General features: G+C 60.4%; 1 protein-coding gene across 1 annotated transcript in view; it reads left to right on the top strand.

Moving 5' to 3' along the window:
- Positions 1 to 18,899, top strand: part of BRINP2 (BMP/retinoic acid inducible neural specific 2) — a 40,666-nt gene extending 21,767 nt beyond the window's left edge. Inside the window, exons 3-8 of the mRNA XM_075936889.2 lie at positions 6,555 to 6,745; positions 8,091 to 8,272; positions 10,536 to 10,641; positions 13,215 to 13,451; positions 16,230 to 16,452; positions 16,809 to 18,899. Of these exons, the coding sequence (XP_075793004.2) occupies positions 6,555 to 6,745; positions 8,091 to 8,272; positions 10,536 to 10,641; positions 13,215 to 13,451; positions 16,230 to 16,452; positions 16,809 to 17,925 (2,056 nt within the window). The 3' untranslated portion in view covers positions 17,926 to 18,899. The remainder of the gene's footprint in view (positions 1 to 6,554; positions 6,746 to 8,090; positions 8,273 to 10,535; positions 10,642 to 13,214; positions 13,452 to 16,229; positions 16,453 to 16,808) is intronic.
- The last annotated feature ends 974 nt before the right edge of the window (positions 18,900 to 19,873 follow it).

The following is a 19,873-nucleotide window of genomic DNA, read 5'->3' as shown; positions in this document are numbered from 1 at the left end:
CTGATTAAAAACAGCCTCGCCTTTTGCCTCGGGAGGCCGTTCAGATAGGCCCGTCAGTGTCTTCACACCCCCTCTTTTGTTCAGCATTCGCTTCTCCCTTCCACCCACACACAATTAGCTGCATCAGATGTTTCTAGCCAGCAGAAAACATAGGGCTGGAATAGCAAGGGGCTCGGTAGGTCATGATAGAAGCACTTTGGCAAAGCTGCGTGCGTGGGAATCTTGCACATCGCTTGCCTAACATTCTGCCTTCCTCTAATCAGCGCTGTCAGTGTCTCACTTTAATGAGCATCAGAATGCACCTAATTGCCCCTAAAAGAATAAATCGGGGTTTGCGCAAAGCCCTAACAGCCAGGGAGGTGGGTTTGGAATGGCAGAGAAAAGCTGAGATTTGTTACAAGGCCCTTTTTGACAACAAACACAGCCACTGCAGCCCGTGCTGTGATCAGCTTGTTATGAAGCCTGGTGCCTTCGGGGGATTGATTTGCGCCCCCGCCCCCGGCCTCCAGGCTGCTGCTGTGGGACCCAGAGGTCTCTGGAGAAATGCTGGTGACGGTGGCGGGACAGGAAGAAAGAACCCACGAGGATTAAGGCAACCGTTGTCGCTCGGCGCCTCGGAGGCATGTAATCAGCTAGCAACCCTTTGGCTTTGTTTTGATAGCGCAGCAGCTAAACTCAGGGTAAGCGGCTCCACCCCCACCTGCCAGAGCCGGCTACGCTGGGCCTGGACGGGGCGCACGGCCCTGGGGAGTCGTGAGCGGTTTCCAGTGGAGCCTGGCCTTCGGATTTGCTGTCAGTGAGTCGAGCTGGGGGGAGGCTTGTCGGGCACGTGCCAAGCGAGCACGTGGCCAGGAATGCAGGGCGGGCGCTGAGAGAGCCCCACTGGGGAGCCAGGAGCTGGAAGAGCAGGCCTGGTGAAAGCCCCAGGCGGGAACAGGGCGATGCGGAGGCGGGCCCAGCCAGCTCCCTCAGTCTCTGGACAGACCCTTCTCAGTCCCTCCCTTCCAGGGGTGAGCTTCCTCTCCCACCACCCGTCAACCCCCCCCCCCCTCCGGACAGACCTCCGCCCCCTCACACACTCACCCTTCAGCCGGGCCCCTCAGAAGAGCAGGGCCTCCTGCCCGGAGTGATGATGGGAAGGAACAAGTGGCCAGGAAGCATCAAGTCAAGTGCTTGTGGGCCCTCTACTGTGGCTGCCGCGCTGCCCATTTAACCGAATACAGAACCCACCGAGGGTGCCATCTTGGAGGACCAGAACACCACCGGAGCCACCTTGGCTACACCGGCCGGCCATCCCCCACCGGCCTCCCCTCCCCCTCTCCCAATCACCCTTAATGAAACCACCTGAAAGCCACCCTCTGGTTTTAATTAGCGCAAAATTGCCACGATTGGCGCGCGATGGGCCAGCCGCGGCTTGCGGGGCCGTCGTGTGGGAGCACAGCAGGCTGCTGCGCTGCCTCCGTGCCGGGCTGGCAAGCGAGGGCAGACGGTGCCAGGAACGTGGGAGTCCTGCTGAAAGGGGCCTGGCACGCACCAGGTGGCACATTTTTGCAGGCTGCTGCTGTTACTTGCCAAATGACCAAAAGGCAGCCCCTGCGGCCGGCCTCGTTCCCCTCGGCGGTGCCCCTCGCTGCAGAGAGGGCTGGCATGCGTGGGGGGATCAGAGCTCTGCTAGCGTGCGGGGGGGGGCTAAGGGTCAGAGCACTGAGCTGGGACCCAGGAGATGGGGGCACATGCCTAGCAGGGCCCATCTGGTGCCCTCTGCTCGTGTCCCTTTTCTCCCCGTTTGTCTCCTCACTCAGGAGCAAGCGGTATCCCAAGGGCCTCTCCTCCTGCAGCCAGCTTCTTGCCCCTAAGCTCTGGGCTTTACCTCCCTTCATAATTGTCTCACACTAGAGCCCCACACAGAGCTCTCCATGGTGCTGCTGCTCCCTTAGCCAGCCACGCGGCTCTCACCTCCTCAGGCCTCCAGAGACACTGAGCTGACTCCGGTCCTGCAGCTCCTTTTCTAGGGCCTTTCTGGTCCCTGATTGGCCAGTTCCTCCACAGCCACTCTGGCCTCCTGGAGGAGTTGTCTATGGCCTTTTTCTGGGGTGGAGTGTAGCAGGACCACAGGGCCTCTGGCAGGGAGCTTCAAGGGCTGGTCCACCCCATCATGCAGGCCTCGACAAATCAGTGGGAATGTTGCCGGTAGTTTCAATGGGAGCAGCAGCAGGCACGGAGTTGTTTCTGAGTTAGCAGCCAACACAATTTACTGGACAACAACATTTCAGCCCCCAGCGCCCTTAGCTCAGGCATGCCCTGTCCTATAGTCCATTGTTCAGAATCTGGGCAGGGGAGAGCAGGGCGCTGGAGCTAAGGATTTTAACAGGCTAGGGCCTCACGCTGCCGAATCCTTTTTACTGAGTCACTCTCCATAGACAATGATATTTCCATGGGAGGAGATTAGCATACGAGACTGAGGCTCCTCTTGCCTCCAGTTGCCTAACTCGGGACCGTGACGTCAATGGTGCACACCAAAGGAAAAAATCACGCCCATAACGTTACACGTATTATAAGATGGGTTCCGATCTCATTGAATGGTGCCCTAGCAATTACAAATAATTAAGACTGTAGATGATTAACTAATGACATCTCATTAATTCAGAACGGCTTGCTATTATAACTAATGGCTCTGGGATTACCTAGGTTTGTATTTACCTTTAACCTGTAAGTGACGTAATTAGCAAGCAGTGTGGTCTAGTGGGTAGATCTAGGGTCTATTTTCTGGCTGCATCATTGACCCTTCCAGCTCTCATCTATTTATACAGGCAGATGCAAGGTGGACACGCTCTCACTAGGTTTGTACAGAGTGTCTTATACTGGGGGCCGGAGCTCACCCTACCATCATCTCCTTTCTTTGGGGCAGATATAAAACTAGCCAAGACCATCTACAGGGTGGGAGGTGCCCACGGAGAACACTGTGATCAGCTCCTAGATTGGACTCCAGCTGCCCATGCCCGCCCATCATGGGAGAGGCGAGGGGAAGCTGGCAGCATAGCTGTGTGGATGCATTTTTACGTCTCAGCTTAGGCAAACCTTCCTGCAGGTGAGATGCAAACCTCTGGGGAGGAGTCGGTGGAGCCAGCCTGATGTGTGGGCATCTCTGCGCCGAGGACCAGTCTGTACAGCTCACCTGGGAAACAGTGGCAGTGCCCTGCCCACCGGGACCAGCGATGTACACAACCGCAGAGTAGAGATTTCAGCCGCAGGATTCCCAGCTGGGCTCACTGGGCAGTCAGCTGTGGCCACGCCCCCCTTTTAGCCTGGCCCCATTACCCGCACACCCGGGACAAGTATCAGAGGGGTAGCTGTGTTCGTCTGTCCATTTACGCCTGCCTCTAATTTCCACCCCATTCATCCTTCCGCATGAAAGTATATGCAAATCTGTTAGTCTTTAAAGGTACTACTGAGATTGTTTTACCCACAGACATGTTGCACCATTGGCCAGTGCTGGTTAGATATTCTCATGTGCACTCCCTGCCACCCATCAGCCCTTTGAGACCGGGCTGATGATCAAAGTGTGGTAGACGCTTCCTGCAAATCATCATCTTCTGCGTGTCAATTACACGTGGTATTATGGCAGCTGGACAGTCCCCCAGAGAAAATACTATTCAAAGGTGCTCTCCCACCCACGCTAGGGTGGCTACCTAGTGGAAGCCAATGGTTCCTTCTGGGAGGAACTGGCCTTTTTACCAGTGGACTTGCAGATTCAAATTGGGCTCACGGGTGAAATGAGTTTGGATGCCTCAGCAGCAGGGTACGGATAGATTCCAAGACTGGAAGGCCAGGAGGGCGCATGACAATCCACCTTCTGCATCATTCAGGCCCCTGAATGTCACCCAGTGGTCCCCACATCAGGCCTTTTTCATGTGGTGGAACTAGCACATGTCCTTTGGGAGGACAGCCACCCAGTCCCACGCTAAAGACACAAGGTACAGAAAGTATCTGAAAGGGTGGTACAAAGAGGAGGCAGAAAAATTGTTCTCCTTGACCTCCGAGGATAGGACAAGAAGCAATGGGCTTAAACTGCACCAAGGGAGGTTTAGTTTGGACATTAGGAAAAACTTTGTCAGGATGGTGAAACACTGGAATAAGTTGCCTAGGGAGGTTGTGGAATCTCCATCTCTGGAGATATTTAAGAGCAGGTTAGATAGACATCTGTCAGGGATGGCAGACAGTGCTTGGTCCTACTATGAGGGCAGGAGACTGGACTTGATGACCTCTCGAGGTGCCTTCCAGTCCTAGTATTCTATGATTAACAACAGTATAACATAGGGTATGTCTACACTAGCGCCCTAGTTCGAACTAGAGAGGCTAATGTAGGCATTCGAAGTTGCAAATGAAGCCCTGGATTTAAATATCCCAGGCTTTATTTACATCTTCCCATCTGGGCACCATTTTTAAATCCCCTTAGTCCAAATTAACTGCCCGTGGCTACATGCGGCAGTCAAACGTTAACTCGAACTAAGTCCTTAGTTTGAGTTAACTGTTACACCTTGTGGAATGAGGTTAATTCGAACTAAGGACTTAGTTTGAGTTAACGTTTGACTGCCGTGTGTAGCTGCGGGCAGTTAATTCGGACTAAGGGGATTTAAAAATGGCGCCCGGACGGGAAGATGCAAGTAAAGCCCGGGATATTTAAATCCAGGGCTTCATTTGCAACTTCGAATGCCTACAGTAGCCTCTCTAGTTCGAACTAGGGGGCTAGTGTAGACAAACCCATAAAGAGTAAACACCTAACTATAGAGAGAGTGTTTAATTGCAGTGACCTCGCATAACAAGCATGGGGGAGGGAGAGGGAGCAGACATCTCTTCAATCTTTGGTCATAATGAACGGAGCTCCAGACAAAGCCAGAGAGAGGGAGGTGGGGGACATAGTACTATTGCCTTTACAAGATCAGTCCCTGGTTTCTCCGGGCCAGAGACAGATTGCCAGGTGCCTAGGGAGGTTGTGGAATCTCCATCACGGGAGACATTTAAGAGCAGGTTAGACAGACGTCTCTCAGGGATGATCTAGATAGTGCTTGGTCCTGCCGTGAAGGCGGGGGACTGGACTTGATGACCTCTGGAGACCCCTTCCAGGTGTATGATGTTAAGGTGACGGTGCATCCCGTGGGCAGCTTTTCCATCGGTGATGGTCACGGTGCCTCGCTCGCAGGCTGAACGGGTTGCATTCCCACGTCTTTGGAACAGCGATTGTGCACACAGCCTCCATCTGCTCTCTCGCCCCCCCCAGCGTGGTTCGTTTCCCTTCCAGCCGCTCCTCGCCTGCCAGCGCAGAGCTATTGATCACACGCAGGGCACGTCGGAGGGATTTCGAACCGTTAGATACAGTCTGTGGCTGCCAGCTACAAGAGCCCGGGGATAAACCTCTAATCAAGTCAGCTCTCCGTGGGCGTACTTAGCCAGGTGACGGAGCAATATCCCTCGCCCGGTTCCCTCCAGATGAGATGTTTCCAGCACACCTGTGGGACGAGTGTCACGCGTACAAGGATTCGTATTGTGCTGCATGCCAGCGGAGGCGCAGCACGCCACCGCAGAGCCAGCCAGCACACCTGCAGGGCAGGGCATAGTGGGAGCGGGGCTTTCCTGGCTGCATGTAAGAAGGGAAGGCACCTGAGATGATGAGCTGTAGTAGCTGAAGGAGAAGAAGGCTGGCCTAGTGGTTAGGGCCCTATGGGCTGCAGTGCAAGGGATTTGGGGCCCATTCCCTGCTGCCTCGCTTCCCTGTCCGTACAGTGTGTCATGGGGTAGCACCCTCCTCTCACAAGCACCCCTGGGTGGATGCATGTCCACACCCCTTGCTGTCTGGGGTGACCTTTTTGGCCAAGTCCACACGCTCAGTACAGGACACACATCAAACAGCCCCCTGCCAACAAAGCTTGCAGGTGCACCTGGCCCCTGCCCCCAGGGCCTTCTCCCTGGAGACTTCTCCCATGCTGGTCTGGTCTGTCCCCACCTGGGACCCTCAACAGAGCCCTGTCTGGGGGTTCACTGCTGTCCCATTGTAGGCCACTTGCCCAGTGGTTAATGGGGAGGGACCCAAAGCCACCCCCTGCTCCAGGCCCCCGCGAATAGCAGCTGAGTCCCTACAAGAGAACTGCTTTCAGTTCCCTGAGCCACTTCCCCAGGGCTCCGGCCTTCACCCCTACCTCAGGGCTTGTCTTCGTCCAGGCCCAGCAGCTCTCGTCCAGTTCCTGCCCGCACTGAGCTGTCCACGGGGCTGCCGTTCCCTTAGGCCAGCCAGGAACACGAGCTGTACTCCTCCGGCTCCAAGCAGCAACTCATGCATGGCTCCACTGCAGCTCCTTTTATACTAGCCTGCACCCCTCTGATTGGCTAGACCCTGGCAGCCTCCCCTGATTGGCCCCATCCCACACACAGCCTGTCTGTGCAGCCTGAAGGACTCCTCTACTACTCTTTTCCTGGGTTTACGACCACCCCCCACCCTGCCCTGCCTCTCACCCGCTCACTGGAGTTCATGGCTGCTTTTCCTTGGCCTCTTTCTCCAGGGAGTTTGCCCGCTGGAAGGTGAATAACTTGGCCTTGGAAAGGAAAGATTTCTTCAGCCTGCCGCTGCCCTTGGCCCCCGAATTTATCCGGAACATCCGCCTCCTGGGACGACGGCCCAGCCTGCAACAGATTACAGAGAACCTGATTAAGAAATACGGGACGCATTTCCTGCTCTCCGCCACGCTGGGAGGTCAGTGTCCCCTTGGTGAACCTCAGCTGGGGCAAATCTCCCTGGAGGTCAGTGGTGCTGACTCCGTTTCCCCCAGCTGAGTATCCGAGCCAGGCAGGACGGCCTTTACCCGGCCTGCCTTACCTGTGTAGCAGCGCGGAGTGCGAGGAGGGTGTGTCCAGGTCTGGGGAGGCTGCTGGCTCATGGCAGCAGGCGGGAGAACCAGCCAAGACCTTCCGGCGTGGCTAGTGATTTTGGGGGCAAGACTCCTGCAAAGAGCCCCCGGTTTGGGAAGGCAGAGGTGCTGCACTCTCTGGCATCTCTGGATCCCCCAAGCGGCTAGCTGCTTTGGAAAATCCTGGCCGCTCTTGCTTTGCGGGGCAGGTAGAAAGCAGCAACTGGGGTTTGCACAGAGCCTCAGAGAGGGGGCGGGTTTAAAAGCACCGCAGGGGTGTTTTTGATGCCTGGGAGTAGCTCAGCGCGACGGGTACGAGCAGCCGCAGAAAAAGCCCTAAAGACGGGGGCTCCAATCCGCATGGGGGTTCTTTACTGAGCAGCCAAAGGCCGGGAGCAGACAGATGCTTCCACGTAGCCTAGGCTAACACCTACCGCTGATCTCCGCACGGCCAGGCCTAGCACGCTGCTCTCTGAGTGGAACAGGAGCCTCTCCGAGGCCTCAGCTGCAGGTGTCTTTCCAAGCGTCCCTGGGTCCCTTTGAGGAACGCCCCCGATTCACCGCAAGCCTCAAGCGCTGGGTTGCCAGGGCCTGGAGCGAGACTCGGGGCTCTGACAGCAGCGCGAGAGGCGGGCTGGGTTGCATTTGGGTGCTGGCCGCTCTTGGGCTGCTACGCGAGGGCCGGGGCCTTGAAAGATAAGGAGGCTGGGTCTATAAACCTGCCCACAGGGACAGGAGGAGGAAGGGCTGGTGCCATAGAGAAATGGCCTCCAACGTGCCCTGCCACCGTGCCGTCAGAGCCCCGGTCCTGGGCGTTGTAGGGTGATTGAACCTCCCAGCTGGGCACTGGTGAGCAGGCCGGGGGTGGCAGTGTCGCGGAGCTGGCTCAAGATGGCCACCGAGGACCAGGGGGTTGTGGTCCTGCCTGGTCCAGCGAGGACTAGTTGGGATCCAGCCAGGACTCCGCCTCCAGGGAGTGAGTGGAGCAGCTGGAACCCAGAGGGGCTGTGGGCCGATGTCCCTCACTGGGGCAGCTCACCCGCCTGCAGGACAGATGTACCCAGCATTGCCGTGGGGGGTGGCCATCCAGGAGGGGCGCCAGGGGGCAGGCGCCGGTCCCTTCCTGCCCACGGGTGGCCGCTAGGGTCCGGCGTCCCCGGCGCACCCTGACCAGCTCACGTGCCCGTGCAGGAGAAGAGTCCCTGACTATTTTCGTGGACAAGCGCAAGCTGAGCCGGAAAGCGGACGTGGGCGGGAACAGCTCCAACGTCTCCCTGGAGACCCTGCACCAGCTGGCCGCCTCGTACTTCATTGACCGGGAGAGCACGCTGCGCAGGCTGCACCACATCCAGATCGCCACCGCCGCCATCAAGGTAACACCGCGCCGCGCGCCCGGCAGCAGCCCCTCCGAGTGGGGAGCAAAGAGGGGGATGCCCTGCCTATCCGGGAGGGGTTGAGGGCTTAGCACCTTGCCGTGAGCGCTCCAAAGCAAAGGTAAACGAGATTCATCCTCTGCCTTACACTGCGTAGAACAGCAGCAGCTAGACACTGCACAAGCACCTAGGAAGGAACCATCCCTGCCCCAAAGAACTTACAATCAAAATAGATAAGGCAGACACAGGGTGGGAGGGGAAACTGAGGCACAGAGAAAGCAGTGACATGCCCAGGGTCACCCAGCTGGTCAGTGGCAGAGCGGGGAATCGCTCCCCTGTCTCCCGACTCCTGCTGCGCTGCCCTAGGCACCGGTCCCACGGTGGCCGCTTCTCACAGGCCCCTCATGAGAGAGAGCACAGTCTGTCTCACGCGCCGGGGAGACTCCTCTAGGCCCCCAACTCCCATGGTGAGACCTCGCTCATCGCCCCCACGGGAACGTGCAGCAAGGTGCTGGGATTTTCCCTGTCCCCTCTCTGGGGACAGCGCTGCCAGGTCGGCCCCCAGCACGCCTTCCTGCCCTGGCTCCCAGCCACGAGCAACCAGTCTCCTGGCTTCCCTACCCCGAGGACAGTCCAACGGCTCAGCCCCTTCTCGCCTCCCTCCCGCTCAGGCAGGGCACTGAGCTAGCCCCCTTGGCCCCCCAGCATTTCCTGCCTGGGCCCGGGGCCGGCCCCCAACATTGGCTCCTTCCTGCAGCTTCCCTGTCTTGGTCCCGGGCAGCTCTGCCCTGCTACAGCCCGACTCTTTAGAAGGCTCCAGCTGCCTTCGGTCGTCTTCCGTGGGGAAACTGCGACTCAGGCCCAGGTACACGGGGTCCGACTTCAGCGGCTCCGTCGTGGGCAGGGAAGCCAGGCCAGTCTCCTGGGAGGCTGTAAACCCTTCCTGAGCCCCGATCATCGTGCCACGGGCGGGGGGAGCTCGCAGGGGCTGAGGCGTGGCTGCCCCGTGTCAGGCATGCGCTGTCCTGGCCCGTCCCTCTGGCAGCGTCATGGCAGCTCCCAGCCCACAGACCGAGCAAAGCTCTCCTGCTGGGTTACCTTGGGCTCCAGCCAGGAGTGGGTCCCTGAACCGGGGAGGCCAGCGCTGCCCTGCCCCACAGAACCTGACCCACGTGCATTTCCTCTCCCGCCGTAGCCCCAAGACTCAGGAGCTGTGGATCCTAGTCCGGGCTGTGCCACTGAGTCCCATGGGCCTCTGCTCCGAAGGCCACCTGTAAACCAGAGTGGTGCTTTGAGATCTCTGGGCAGACAGAGCCTCGCCGTGCGACCCGGTCCTGCCACCCCTCTGCTCTGCACGGGCCCCACGAGATCGCGGAGCTAGGCGGAGGGGAACGGGGCTCTCCCCAGCTCTGACCCCCGCCCCCGGGCACTTGGCATGCAGTTTGTGAAAGCCCCGGCCGCTCCCGCAGCCTGGCAATTAGAGCCCCATTGCTCCAGCCTCCCGCAGGGAGGGGAGAGGTTAACGCCTTCCTGTTCGTTAGGGGAAATTGGCCGTGCTAACGAAGCCGAGCCCCGTCAGGCTGGAGGCAGAGCTGCTCTGTCAACAGGCCAATTAGCGCGCAATTATTTCCCCTTTCTCCCGGCGCCGGCGCCCTCGCTGGGGACGCCTCGTTGGCAGGAAGGACGGCTCTGCGGCCTGCAAGGCACATTTGCTTTCCAAGGTCACCCGGCCGCCTCAGGATCTGGGGCTTCACCAGGGGACCTCACCGCCCGTCTGACCCCTTCCCATCTTCCTCCTGGTCATACTCACCCTCCCCTGCTCACCATTTCTACCCCCCCTTGCAGCGCTGGCTGGCCTCGGAGCTTGGACTGTCAGTGCCGTGTTGGCCAGTGGCCTATGGGCCTCCCCCAGCAGACTCCCCCGCTGCCGTTGCTCTGGGACGTAACAGGTCTTTCCCGTCCCTCGCTACCCCTCTGCTGCACCAGGCTTCTGGGCTGGGAACTGGGTGGCATCCAAGCTCTCCCTGGTGACCTGCTCCCCTCGTACATGCAATGACCTCATCCAGGGGACCCAGGACTTGACACAGCTGGGGATCCCAGGCACTGCGCCCCGCACTGGTGTAGGAAGAAGAGTTCGGTGGGGGGTCGGTGCGGGCAGAGCGCTGCACGTGGTCAGCCGCAGACTCAAACCCTAAGCACCGAGGTGTGCGGCAAACGCCGGGTCCTGCCTCAGTCGCTCTCTGACCACCCCCTGTTCCCGCAGGTCACCGAAACCCGGACAGGCCCTCTCGGCTGCAGCAACTATGATAACTTGGATTCGGTCAGCTCGGTTCTCGTCCAGAGCCCCGAGAACAAAGTACAGCTGCTAGGTGAGGGCTGCAGCCTTTCTCCGTTCATCCAAGCGCCCGGCAATGGCTCCGGCGGGTCCCCGGCGCAGGGAGAGAAAGAGAGGCCGGTGGGAGAGAGCGGGGACACTGAGGCCAGGAGAGGGGTGGGCCCCAACGGGACGAAGGGGGAGAGTGTATAGAAGTTAGCTCAAAGGGCCCCACTGACCCGAGGTGGAAAGTAACTAAGGAGAAATCCTACCCTCCCCAAGTCCATTTTTACAGTATTTATACTTGACGCAAGTAATTTATTTTTGTGTCACGTCGACTTTTACTCAGGCCTAGCCGCATGTGCACAGCATCCAATCGACATGCAGTGCCAGTGTTTTGTTAAAAAAAAATAACCAAGCAACAAGCAGCTTGACCCTGCCGAAGAAGATCTATAACAGCCACGGCCACACCTTTTCCTTCCGAACCAGTATCTGTGCAGGGGCGGGGAGCTCCGAGCCTTGCAGGCCGGATCTGGCGTGCTGGGGAGAAGCAGGGTGGCCCCGCAGGCTGCCGCTCACTCTCCCCACAGCTGGGGTAATGTGATGCTGGAAACCGCTGGTGGGAGGGTTTCCCTGCTGCTCCCATTGTCCGGATTTCAGCCAATGGGAGCAGCAGGGAGTGGCAGGGAGTGTGGAGCTAGGTAAGTGCCCCCTCTCCTGGCCGGCCCCTGCACCTCCATCCCTTCCCTGTGCCCCCCCTCCCACCCAACTCTCCCAGCCCTGGTTTGCTCTTGCACCCTCCCACCCTTCCGGACACCCCGCCCCTGCACCTCCCTCCCGGCCAGACCTCCACTCCCCGCCCGCTCTAGCACCGTACCCCCCACCCAGACCTGATTGGATTGTACTCAATTGGACCCAGACCTGATTGTACTCAATTGGATACTTGAGTACAATTAAGATGCGATACTTTTACTCGAGTCGTTCTCCAGAAGGAGACGTTGACTTTTCCTTCATTACGTTTTTTTCAAAGCAGCGGTACTTTTACGCAAGTCGCTTTTTGGGGTGCTGTTTCCACCACGGCCACTTACCCCACAATGCGCTGATATTGTGGGGCTGCCCTGTGAACCCCGAAGGCTAAGGACATGCCTTCATTGCACGCCGCCGCCTGCCAGGGCCTGAGTATGCACTGCCCCACTAACCCCAGCTGGGCCCTATAAGGTTGGGTGGGAAGGTGCTTTTGGGGGAGGGACGAAGCGGCCAAGCGGGAGTGAGGGAGGCGGGCGCTAGAGAAGGAACGACCTCCCGCACGAAGCTCCCTGCTCCTTCCGAGAACTCACCCACGTCCCTCGATACACAAGTCCCCCCCGACCGCCGGGGAAGCGGGGAGGGGGCCAGTGGCTGGTGGCTGGAAGCAGGTTAGAGGGGCCGGGTCTGAGGGGATTTTGAACCACCAGGGCGGGAGGCCGTGGACACACAGCGACCGCGGGGCTGGCAGCAGCACTGGATGCCTGTAGCCGATGCAGTGACAGCTGCAACCCAGCCCCAGTGTTTGCGGGGTTCCCCTTGCTGCCCTGCCGAGTGCATGCGTGGGGCATGTATGGAGACCCAAAACCGGGGGGCTCAAATGTTCCAGAGGGTGGCCTGGTGCTCCGGCGGGATGTGGTTGCCATGGCGATGGGAGGCCGGATTGGAGCGAGTGACACTGTAACCCATGAGTCCGGTCACTCCTCCACGCCCACGTCTGGTCCAGCCAGCGGGCCGGGCCTAACCTGAGCGGCCCAGCCAGCCCCACGGCGCCGCCTCTGTGGGGTGAGTGCCAGGCAGGGCCCAACACCCTCCCGGGAGGCAGGCTCTGACCAGACCCGCCCCAGGCCCAGGCTGTAACCAGAGCAGGGCAGTGCCCAGGGTGCAAAGCGACAGGGTGGCTCAGGCCAGCGCTGCCAGATGGCACAGGGCTTGGTGGGGGCAGCTCCATCTCCAGTCCCTGACTTCCCTCAGTGGGGCGCCCAGCCTGTCCGGGTTGGGGTGCAACCGAAAGTTCTGGGGGAGTTCGTGACCCCCCAAAGGCCCATCGCTGGTAGGGGGCACAGAAACGCCACATTACGACTCTGCCCCAGGGTGGCCACCTCCCGCCGGGGCTGCGACAGGCCAGAAGCCTTCACACGGGGCCCTGAGCCCCAGAAGGTTGGGACCCACCGAGGTACAGCTCCCGACGCCGAGGGGAAGAGCCTCCCGGCGTGACCCTGGCGGAGGAGGGAGACGGTGGATTCGGCGTTTCCCAAGGGTGGGAGCAGGGCTGAGCGAGGGGATGGGGGTGCCCGTCGTTGCTCACTTCGCCCAAAGTGGCTGGGCCGTGGCACAGAGCCAGCCTCCCCCCCCCCCCCCCAGGAAGAGGCCAGTTCGGGAGGGGGAGTGGGGAGAGGACCTCAGGTCCCAGCTCACCTCATGGCTGGTGCCCCAGCCCTGCCCGCACCCGGGGGCAGCTCCCCTGTAGCCACAGGAGCAGTGCAGCCCCTGGGCTGGGTCAGCGGCTGCCCGGCTGTTTGTACCGCGGTCGGGCTCGGATCCCTGAGGCTGCACAGCCGGCGGGGTCTGCTTCTCACCCCCCTGCCGCCCCCTCCTGTGCAGGGCTGCAGGTGCTGCTGCCCAACTACCTGCGGGAAAGCTTCGTGGCGGCCGCGCTCAGCTACATCACCTGCAGTTCGGAAGGCCAGCTCGTCTGCCGGGAGAATGACTGCTGGTGCCAATGCGGGCCCGGCTTCCCGGGCTGCAACTGCCCCGAAGCCGACATCCAGGCGCTGGAAGCCAGCCTGCTGCAGCTCCGGGACGCCTGGGACGGTCACAATCGACACTTCGAAGAGTCAGGTGAGGCGTCCCGCGAGCAGGGGACAAGATGGTCAGCAGCATCCTCGCGGCTCCCATTGGCCAGAGCCCGGAAACTCCCTCCCAGACTCTGCACCCCTGCCCCCCCAGATCAGAACCCCTCCAGCACCCACACTGCCTCCCAGACCCTGCACCCCCTACACTCCTGACCCCCCAGATCAGAACCCCTCCAGCACCCACACTGCCTCCCAGACCCTGCACCCCCTACACTCCTGACCCCCCAGATCAGAACCCCTCCAGCACCCACACTGCCTCCCAGACCCTGCACCCCCTACACTCCTGACCCCCCAGATCAGAACCCCTCCAGCACCCACACTGCCTCCCAGACCCTGCACCCCCTACACTCCTGACCCCCCAGATCAGAACCCCTCCAGCACCCACACTGCCTCCCAGACCCTGCACCCCCTACACTCCTGACCCCCCAGATCAGAACCCCTCCAGCACCCAAACTCCCTCCCAGACCCTGCACCCTCTACACTCCTGCCCCCCCAGATCAGAACCCCTCCAGCACCCACACTGCCTCCCAGACCCTGCACCCCCTACACTCCTGACCCCCCAGATCAGAACCCCTCCAGCACCCACACTGCCTCCCAGACCCTGCACCCCCTACACTCCTGACCCCCCAGATCAGAACCCCTCCAGCACCCACACTGCCTCCCAGACCCTGCACCCCCTACACTCCTGACCCCCCAGATCAGAACCCCTCCAGCACCCAAACTCCCTCCCAGACCCTGCACCCCCTACACTCCTGCCCCCCAGATCAGAACCCCTCCAGCACCCAAACTCCCTCCCAGACCCTGCACCCCCTACACTCCTGCCCCCCCAGATCAGAACCCCTCCAGCACCCAAACTCCCTCCCAGACCCTGCACCCCCTACACTCCTGCCCCCCCAGATCAGAACCCCTCCAGCACCCAAACTCCCTCCCAGACCCTGCACCCCCTACACTCCTGCCCCCCAGATCAGAACCCCTCCAGCACCCAAACTCCCTCCCAGACCCTGCACCCCCTACACTCCTGCCCCCCCAGATCAGAACCCCTCCAGCACCCAAACTCCCTCCCAGACCCTGCACCCCCTACACTCCTGCCCCCCCAGATCAGAACCCCTCCAGCACCCAAACTCCCTCCCAGACCCTGCACCCCCTACACTCCTGCCCCCCCAGATCAGAACCCCTCCAGCACCCAAACTCCCTCCCAGACCCTGCACCCCCTACACTCCTGCCCCCCCAGATCAGAACCCCTCCAGCACCCAAACTCCCTCCCAGACCCTGCACCCCCTACACTCCTGCCCCCCCAGATCAGAACCCCTCCAGCACCCAAACTCCCTCCTAGACCCTGCACCCCCTACACTCCTGCCCCCCAGATCAGAACCCCTCCAGCACCCAAACTCCCTCCTAGACCCTGCACCCCCACACTCCTGCCCCCCAGATCAGAACCCCTCCAGCACCCAAACTCCTTCCCAGACCCTGCACCCCCTACACTCCTGCCCCCCCAGATCAGAACCCCTCCAGCACCAAAATTCCCAGACCCTGCACCCTTCCCACACCTCTGCCCCCCCCCAGGTCAGAACCCCTCCTGCACCCAAACTGCTCCCCCCCGTTAATATAATTGATTAGTGCAGCCTGTGATCACTTATTAAAATTCTTGGAGTGGTCCCCCTGCAAAAATGATTGCCTTTCCCTGAGTTAGATTGCCAGCTCTCCAGGCAGGTGGACTGTCTCTGACTCTGGGTATGTGCCACACACGGGCCCACGGTGTTCATGAAAAGACAAATAACACATAAAACGGCCTTAAATAAACTCGTGGCATTTCCCATCGGATGGGCAGGGGCTGTCAATGGAAGTTAGACATGAATGAGTCCTCACTGTTAGTCTAACCAGGCAGTGTGGCCTAATGGATCAAGTCCTGGCCTGGCAGTTGGGGTCTATTCCCAGCCCCTGCCTCAGTTTCCCCAGCTGTAGCAAGGGGGTAGCGATGGAAATTGCTAGGTGAGCGCTGCCCCAAAGACCTTACAGAACAATGAGGGGAATGCTATCTAGGATGTTTTCTGAGTTCCGATCCCGCCTCCGTAGCCCAGGGCAAGTCCTGTCACCCCCTGCCTCAGTTTCTCCAGGTTTGTGAGGGTGATTTGTAGGGTGCTAAGCGGTGTTCCCGCTAAGAGCTTCCAACCAGGAGCAGAGTGCATTTTGGCTTGTGCACCAATAGTGAGGTCATGTGCGCTGGTTTGGATGTGTGACACCGTAGCACCCAATTTATTAACACTCACATGCTCCTGGCCGCCGGAGCAGACCCCGCCCACCCCGGCCATGCGGCATATCCCGATCCCAGCTGCCGGAGAAGAAACACCCCTCCTCCCCTGCCTCCTGTTCCTGGCTCCAGCTGCCACAGCAGGTCCTGACCACCGGAGCAGGCCTTCACCCGCCCCCCCACGGCCACGGCAGGTCCCAGCGGCCCCAGCGGCTCCCTCGCCTGCCGGCGTGGCTCTCCAGAGCAGGTGGGCGGGAGAAGAATTTTTTGTGCGCAGCCTTCGCGGGAGCTACGGGGCTAAGTTATTTTTGTGTAATTCAAGCAACATGTCAGCTATCAGAGGCCTCCTGCAGAGCTGAGGTGACAGGGGCAGGACGGGCTGGTGCCTGGGGGAAGGACCCCCTGGCCCACCTGAGCTTGCAGGGAACCCCTGGGGTACTTTGGCCGGGAGAGGCACCGGACGGTGACCATGGGACAGCTCTTCTCCGCCAGGCTGACCTCCCCTTCTGCCCCCAGAGGAGCTCCAGGCGCTGGTGAGGAGGCTCCCGGAGGACCGCTTTGTGAACGTGACGACCATCTCCCAGTACTGGGCCATGGACCTCGACGTGCAGCATCGCTACCAGCAGCTGGGCGCCAGCCTGAAGCTGCTCCTCAAGAAAACCCGACGGATCGTCCAGCGTCTCTTCAACCTCTGCAGACACTGCCACCGACAGCCCCGCTTCAGGCTGCCCAAGGAGAGGTACTGAGGCCTGCGGCGTCCGCGCTCGGGGCGGGGGGCCTCGGAGTCCCTCTGTCCAAGCGTGGGGCCGGAAGGGGGACCCCCGCCCCTCCCCTCACGTGTCCCGCTGGGGACGCTTCCCCGGTGTGCCGGGGATTGGAGTAGAGACGCCAGCCCTGTGCCCCCTGGGCTCTTGCAGGATTGGGGCACGCTGGCCGCGGGGCTCCCTGCTGGAGCTGTGGCTGACCCACCGCTGGTCTCTCTTTCCCCCCAAAACCATAAATAACCCCGGGGGGGGTGGGGGGCAGCCGCCACTCCGCCCCCGCGTCCATGCCGGCCCTAAGGCGTCTTTTCTCCCTTGCTTCCTCCTGCTTTAGAGCTTTGCCCTACTGGTGGAGCCGCATCCAGTCCTGCCTGTACTGCAGTGAGAGCAGCCCTCCGGGGACCTTCCTGGAAGACAGCCACAGCTGCACCTGCCCCTCCGAGCCAGCCTCCTGCCAGGGGCCCATCCCGTGTGCCTTGGGCGAAGGGCCCGCCTGCGCCGCCTGCGCCGAGGAGAACAGCACCCGCTGCGGGGCCTGCAACCCGGGCTACGTGCTGAGCCAGGGCCTGTGCCGGCCGGAGGTGGCCGACTCCCTGGAGCACTACCTGGGCCTGGAGACGGACCTGCAGGACCTGGAGCTGAAGTACCTCCTCCAGAAACGGGACAGCCGCCTGGAGGTGCACTCCATCTTCATCAGCAACGACATGCGCCTGGGGGGCTGGTTCGACCCCTCCTGGCGGAAGCGCATGCTGCTCACCCTGAAGAGCAACAAGTACAAGCCGGGGCTGGTGCACGTCATGCTGGCCCTCTCCCTCCAGATATGCCTCACCAAGAACAGCACGCTGGAGCCCGTCATGGCCGTCTACGTCAACCCCTTCGGGGGCAGCCACTCGGAGAGTTGGTTCATGCCCGTGAAGGAGGGCGGCTTCCCGGACTGGGAAAGGACTAACGTGGACGCCTCGGCCCAGTGCCAAAATTGGACGCTCACCCTCGGGAACAAGTGGAAGACTTTCTTCGAGACGGTGCACGTCTACCTGCGGAGCCGGATCAAGTCGCTGGAGGACAGCTCCAACGAGACCGTCTATTACGAGCCCCTGGAGATGGCGGATCCCTCCAAGAACCTGGGCTACATGAAAATCAACAGCTTGCAAGTCTTCGGCTTCAGCTTGCCCTTCGATCCCGACGCCATCCGGGATCTGATCCTGCAGCTGGATTACCCCTACACCCAGGGCTCCCAGGACTCGGCCCTGTTACAGCTCCTAGAGCTCAGGGACCGGGTGAACCGGCTTTCGCCGCCTGGCAAAACCCGGCTGGACCTTTTCTCTTGCTTGCTCCGGCACCGGCTCAAGCTGGCCAACAACGAAGTGGGAAGGATCCAGTCCTCCATGCAGGCTTACAGCGCTAAGCTGCCGAGCCCCGTGGAGTATGAGACCGGCAAGTTGTGCAGCTAGCCGCGGGGCTGCCGGCTTCTCTGACGCAACGGGAGAGGGGGACGGCGAGCGCAGACTTCCAAAGGCCTTGCCGGAGCGCCAGCCGGGGGAGCAGCCCCAGGGACGGCAGCACGGGAAGGATGTGAGGAGACGCCCGGGCCGTGGCAAGAGACTGCGGGGCAGCTTGGTCAGAGAGGGGCGCCAGGCCTAGGGCGGCCGGGGGCTCGCCTCGTTGTGGCTTGTGTTGACAAGTGTGACCAGCCAGGAAAATCCACGGGTGATTTCACCTGGGAACAGGCCCGGGTGGGGGTGAAAGCTGGTGGGAGGAGGCTGCTAAGAGAGGAGATGGTACCTCCACCTGGGACCTTGGCTGCTGGCCTGAGAGCTCAGCCACCCAGAGCCGGGGAGCAAGACCTGAGACACCCCGCAGGCCCAGAACTGCTCCGAGGGCGTCTCTCCCAGCGGCCCTGTGGGAACCCGCCGCGGCTTCGCTCAGCGCAGGCACTTTTGTATCCTTTTTAACAGCTGTTTCTACCCACACCTCTGCATCTCCGGGGCGCTTTCTAAGTCGCCGTAGCCCCTGCCTCTTGCTTCTGACACTGGGGGAGAAGACAGCTGAGTGCAGGGGGGGGGGTCCACATTCCCGCTCGACCCCCCCATTCCCATGTGGAAGTGGGAGCACGCCACCCTCTTGCGTCACGGCACCGTCAAACCGCACCTCGGTCATTGAGCCAAGACGTTCCGCCATCAGCCTGCGGCACGGGGACGGACACAGCGGATGTTAGTGTCACAGGCGGAGCTCGGGGGGTAGCTTCTCCCAGCCGGTTTTTATTTATTTCATTGGTTGTTGGGTTGTTGTTTTTTTAAATGTATTTATGGGGGGGAGGGGCTTCAGTTCGGGCTGGTTTTGCCAGCCGTGTTCCGCCTTAGTCAAATGTATCCGGTTGAATATATTTTTTAAACGATTGCCTTTTGGAGCAAAACAAAACCAAGCTCAAAACACGGTCGCCTCGGGTCGTGTCTTTTTGAACGAAGCCGCAGTTTGCGGGGGGGTGCGCGGAGATGCCCCGCGTGTGTGGGGACAGATCCCTCGGGACAGGTGTGTGCAGGTGGGGTGCAGAGGGGAGCTGCGGTTCTGGAAGCACGGTGGCACAGGGGTTGGGTGTGCCTAGGCAGAGAAAGATATACCAGTGGGTTGGGGTGGATGTGAATTAGGGTTCACATCTGGGGGGAGGCGGTGGTAGATCGGGATGGATGGTTCTGAGTGGGCAGATGTGGCTATGAAATCCGAGGGGGTTGAGTGGAAGGTGTGAGATTGCAGAGATCTGGGCATGTCCAGCCACATGTGTAACAAAAGTTCCCAGCCTATTTCTGGCACGGTTGCCATGGCTCCTTTTCTTCGGAGCCGTTTCTTCGGTTTTTTTCCCTCCTCTCTGTAGTTGTCTTTTTGTTTGAAGTCTATTTATAGCCCTCATATCTGTGCATCTGGCCTCCCACCCATCAGGAATCCCCTCGGATGTTCGTTTCTCACTGTTAAATGAAGCCCCCGGCCCCATGTGTGGTCCCCTGCAGCCAGCAACACCTGTAGCGAGATGCCAATCCTCAGCTTTGGCCAAGCTTTGCTGTGCCCAGAATCGGGGAACAGCCAGAGGTGGGCGTAATTCAGCGCAGCCTGGGGGCCGGTGTAAGTCTCAGCTGTTGTATCCACTTGATAAGGGAAGCTGGGGAGCGCAGCGTGACTTGCTCACTGTGCTTTTTCCGGCCACGCCCCCATGCTCAGGGCTGCAGGAGGGCTGCTGTGCCACCAGTTGCACCAGCTACACTGCACCCGTGGATTCCCCCAAACCGGAGGGATCTTAGGGCTCTTTGACCAGCACTGTGGCCCCTTTGCATCGCGGGAGAAGGGCTGGAGCAGAGCGCAGGTCACTGGTTTCAAAGGTCTCAGCCATGTCAAGGCAGGAGCATTATA

The sequence above is a fragment of the Pelodiscus sinensis genome, chromosome 9, assembly GCF_052426305.1.
Source record: "Pelodiscus sinensis isolate ZL-2025 chromosome 9, ASM5242630v1, whole genome shotgun sequence".
In the NCBI taxonomy this organism is placed as follows: Eukaryota; Metazoa; Chordata; order Testudines; family Trionychidae; genus Pelodiscus; species Pelodiscus sinensis.
This window is presented reverse-complemented; position numbering and strand designations above follow the sequence as displayed.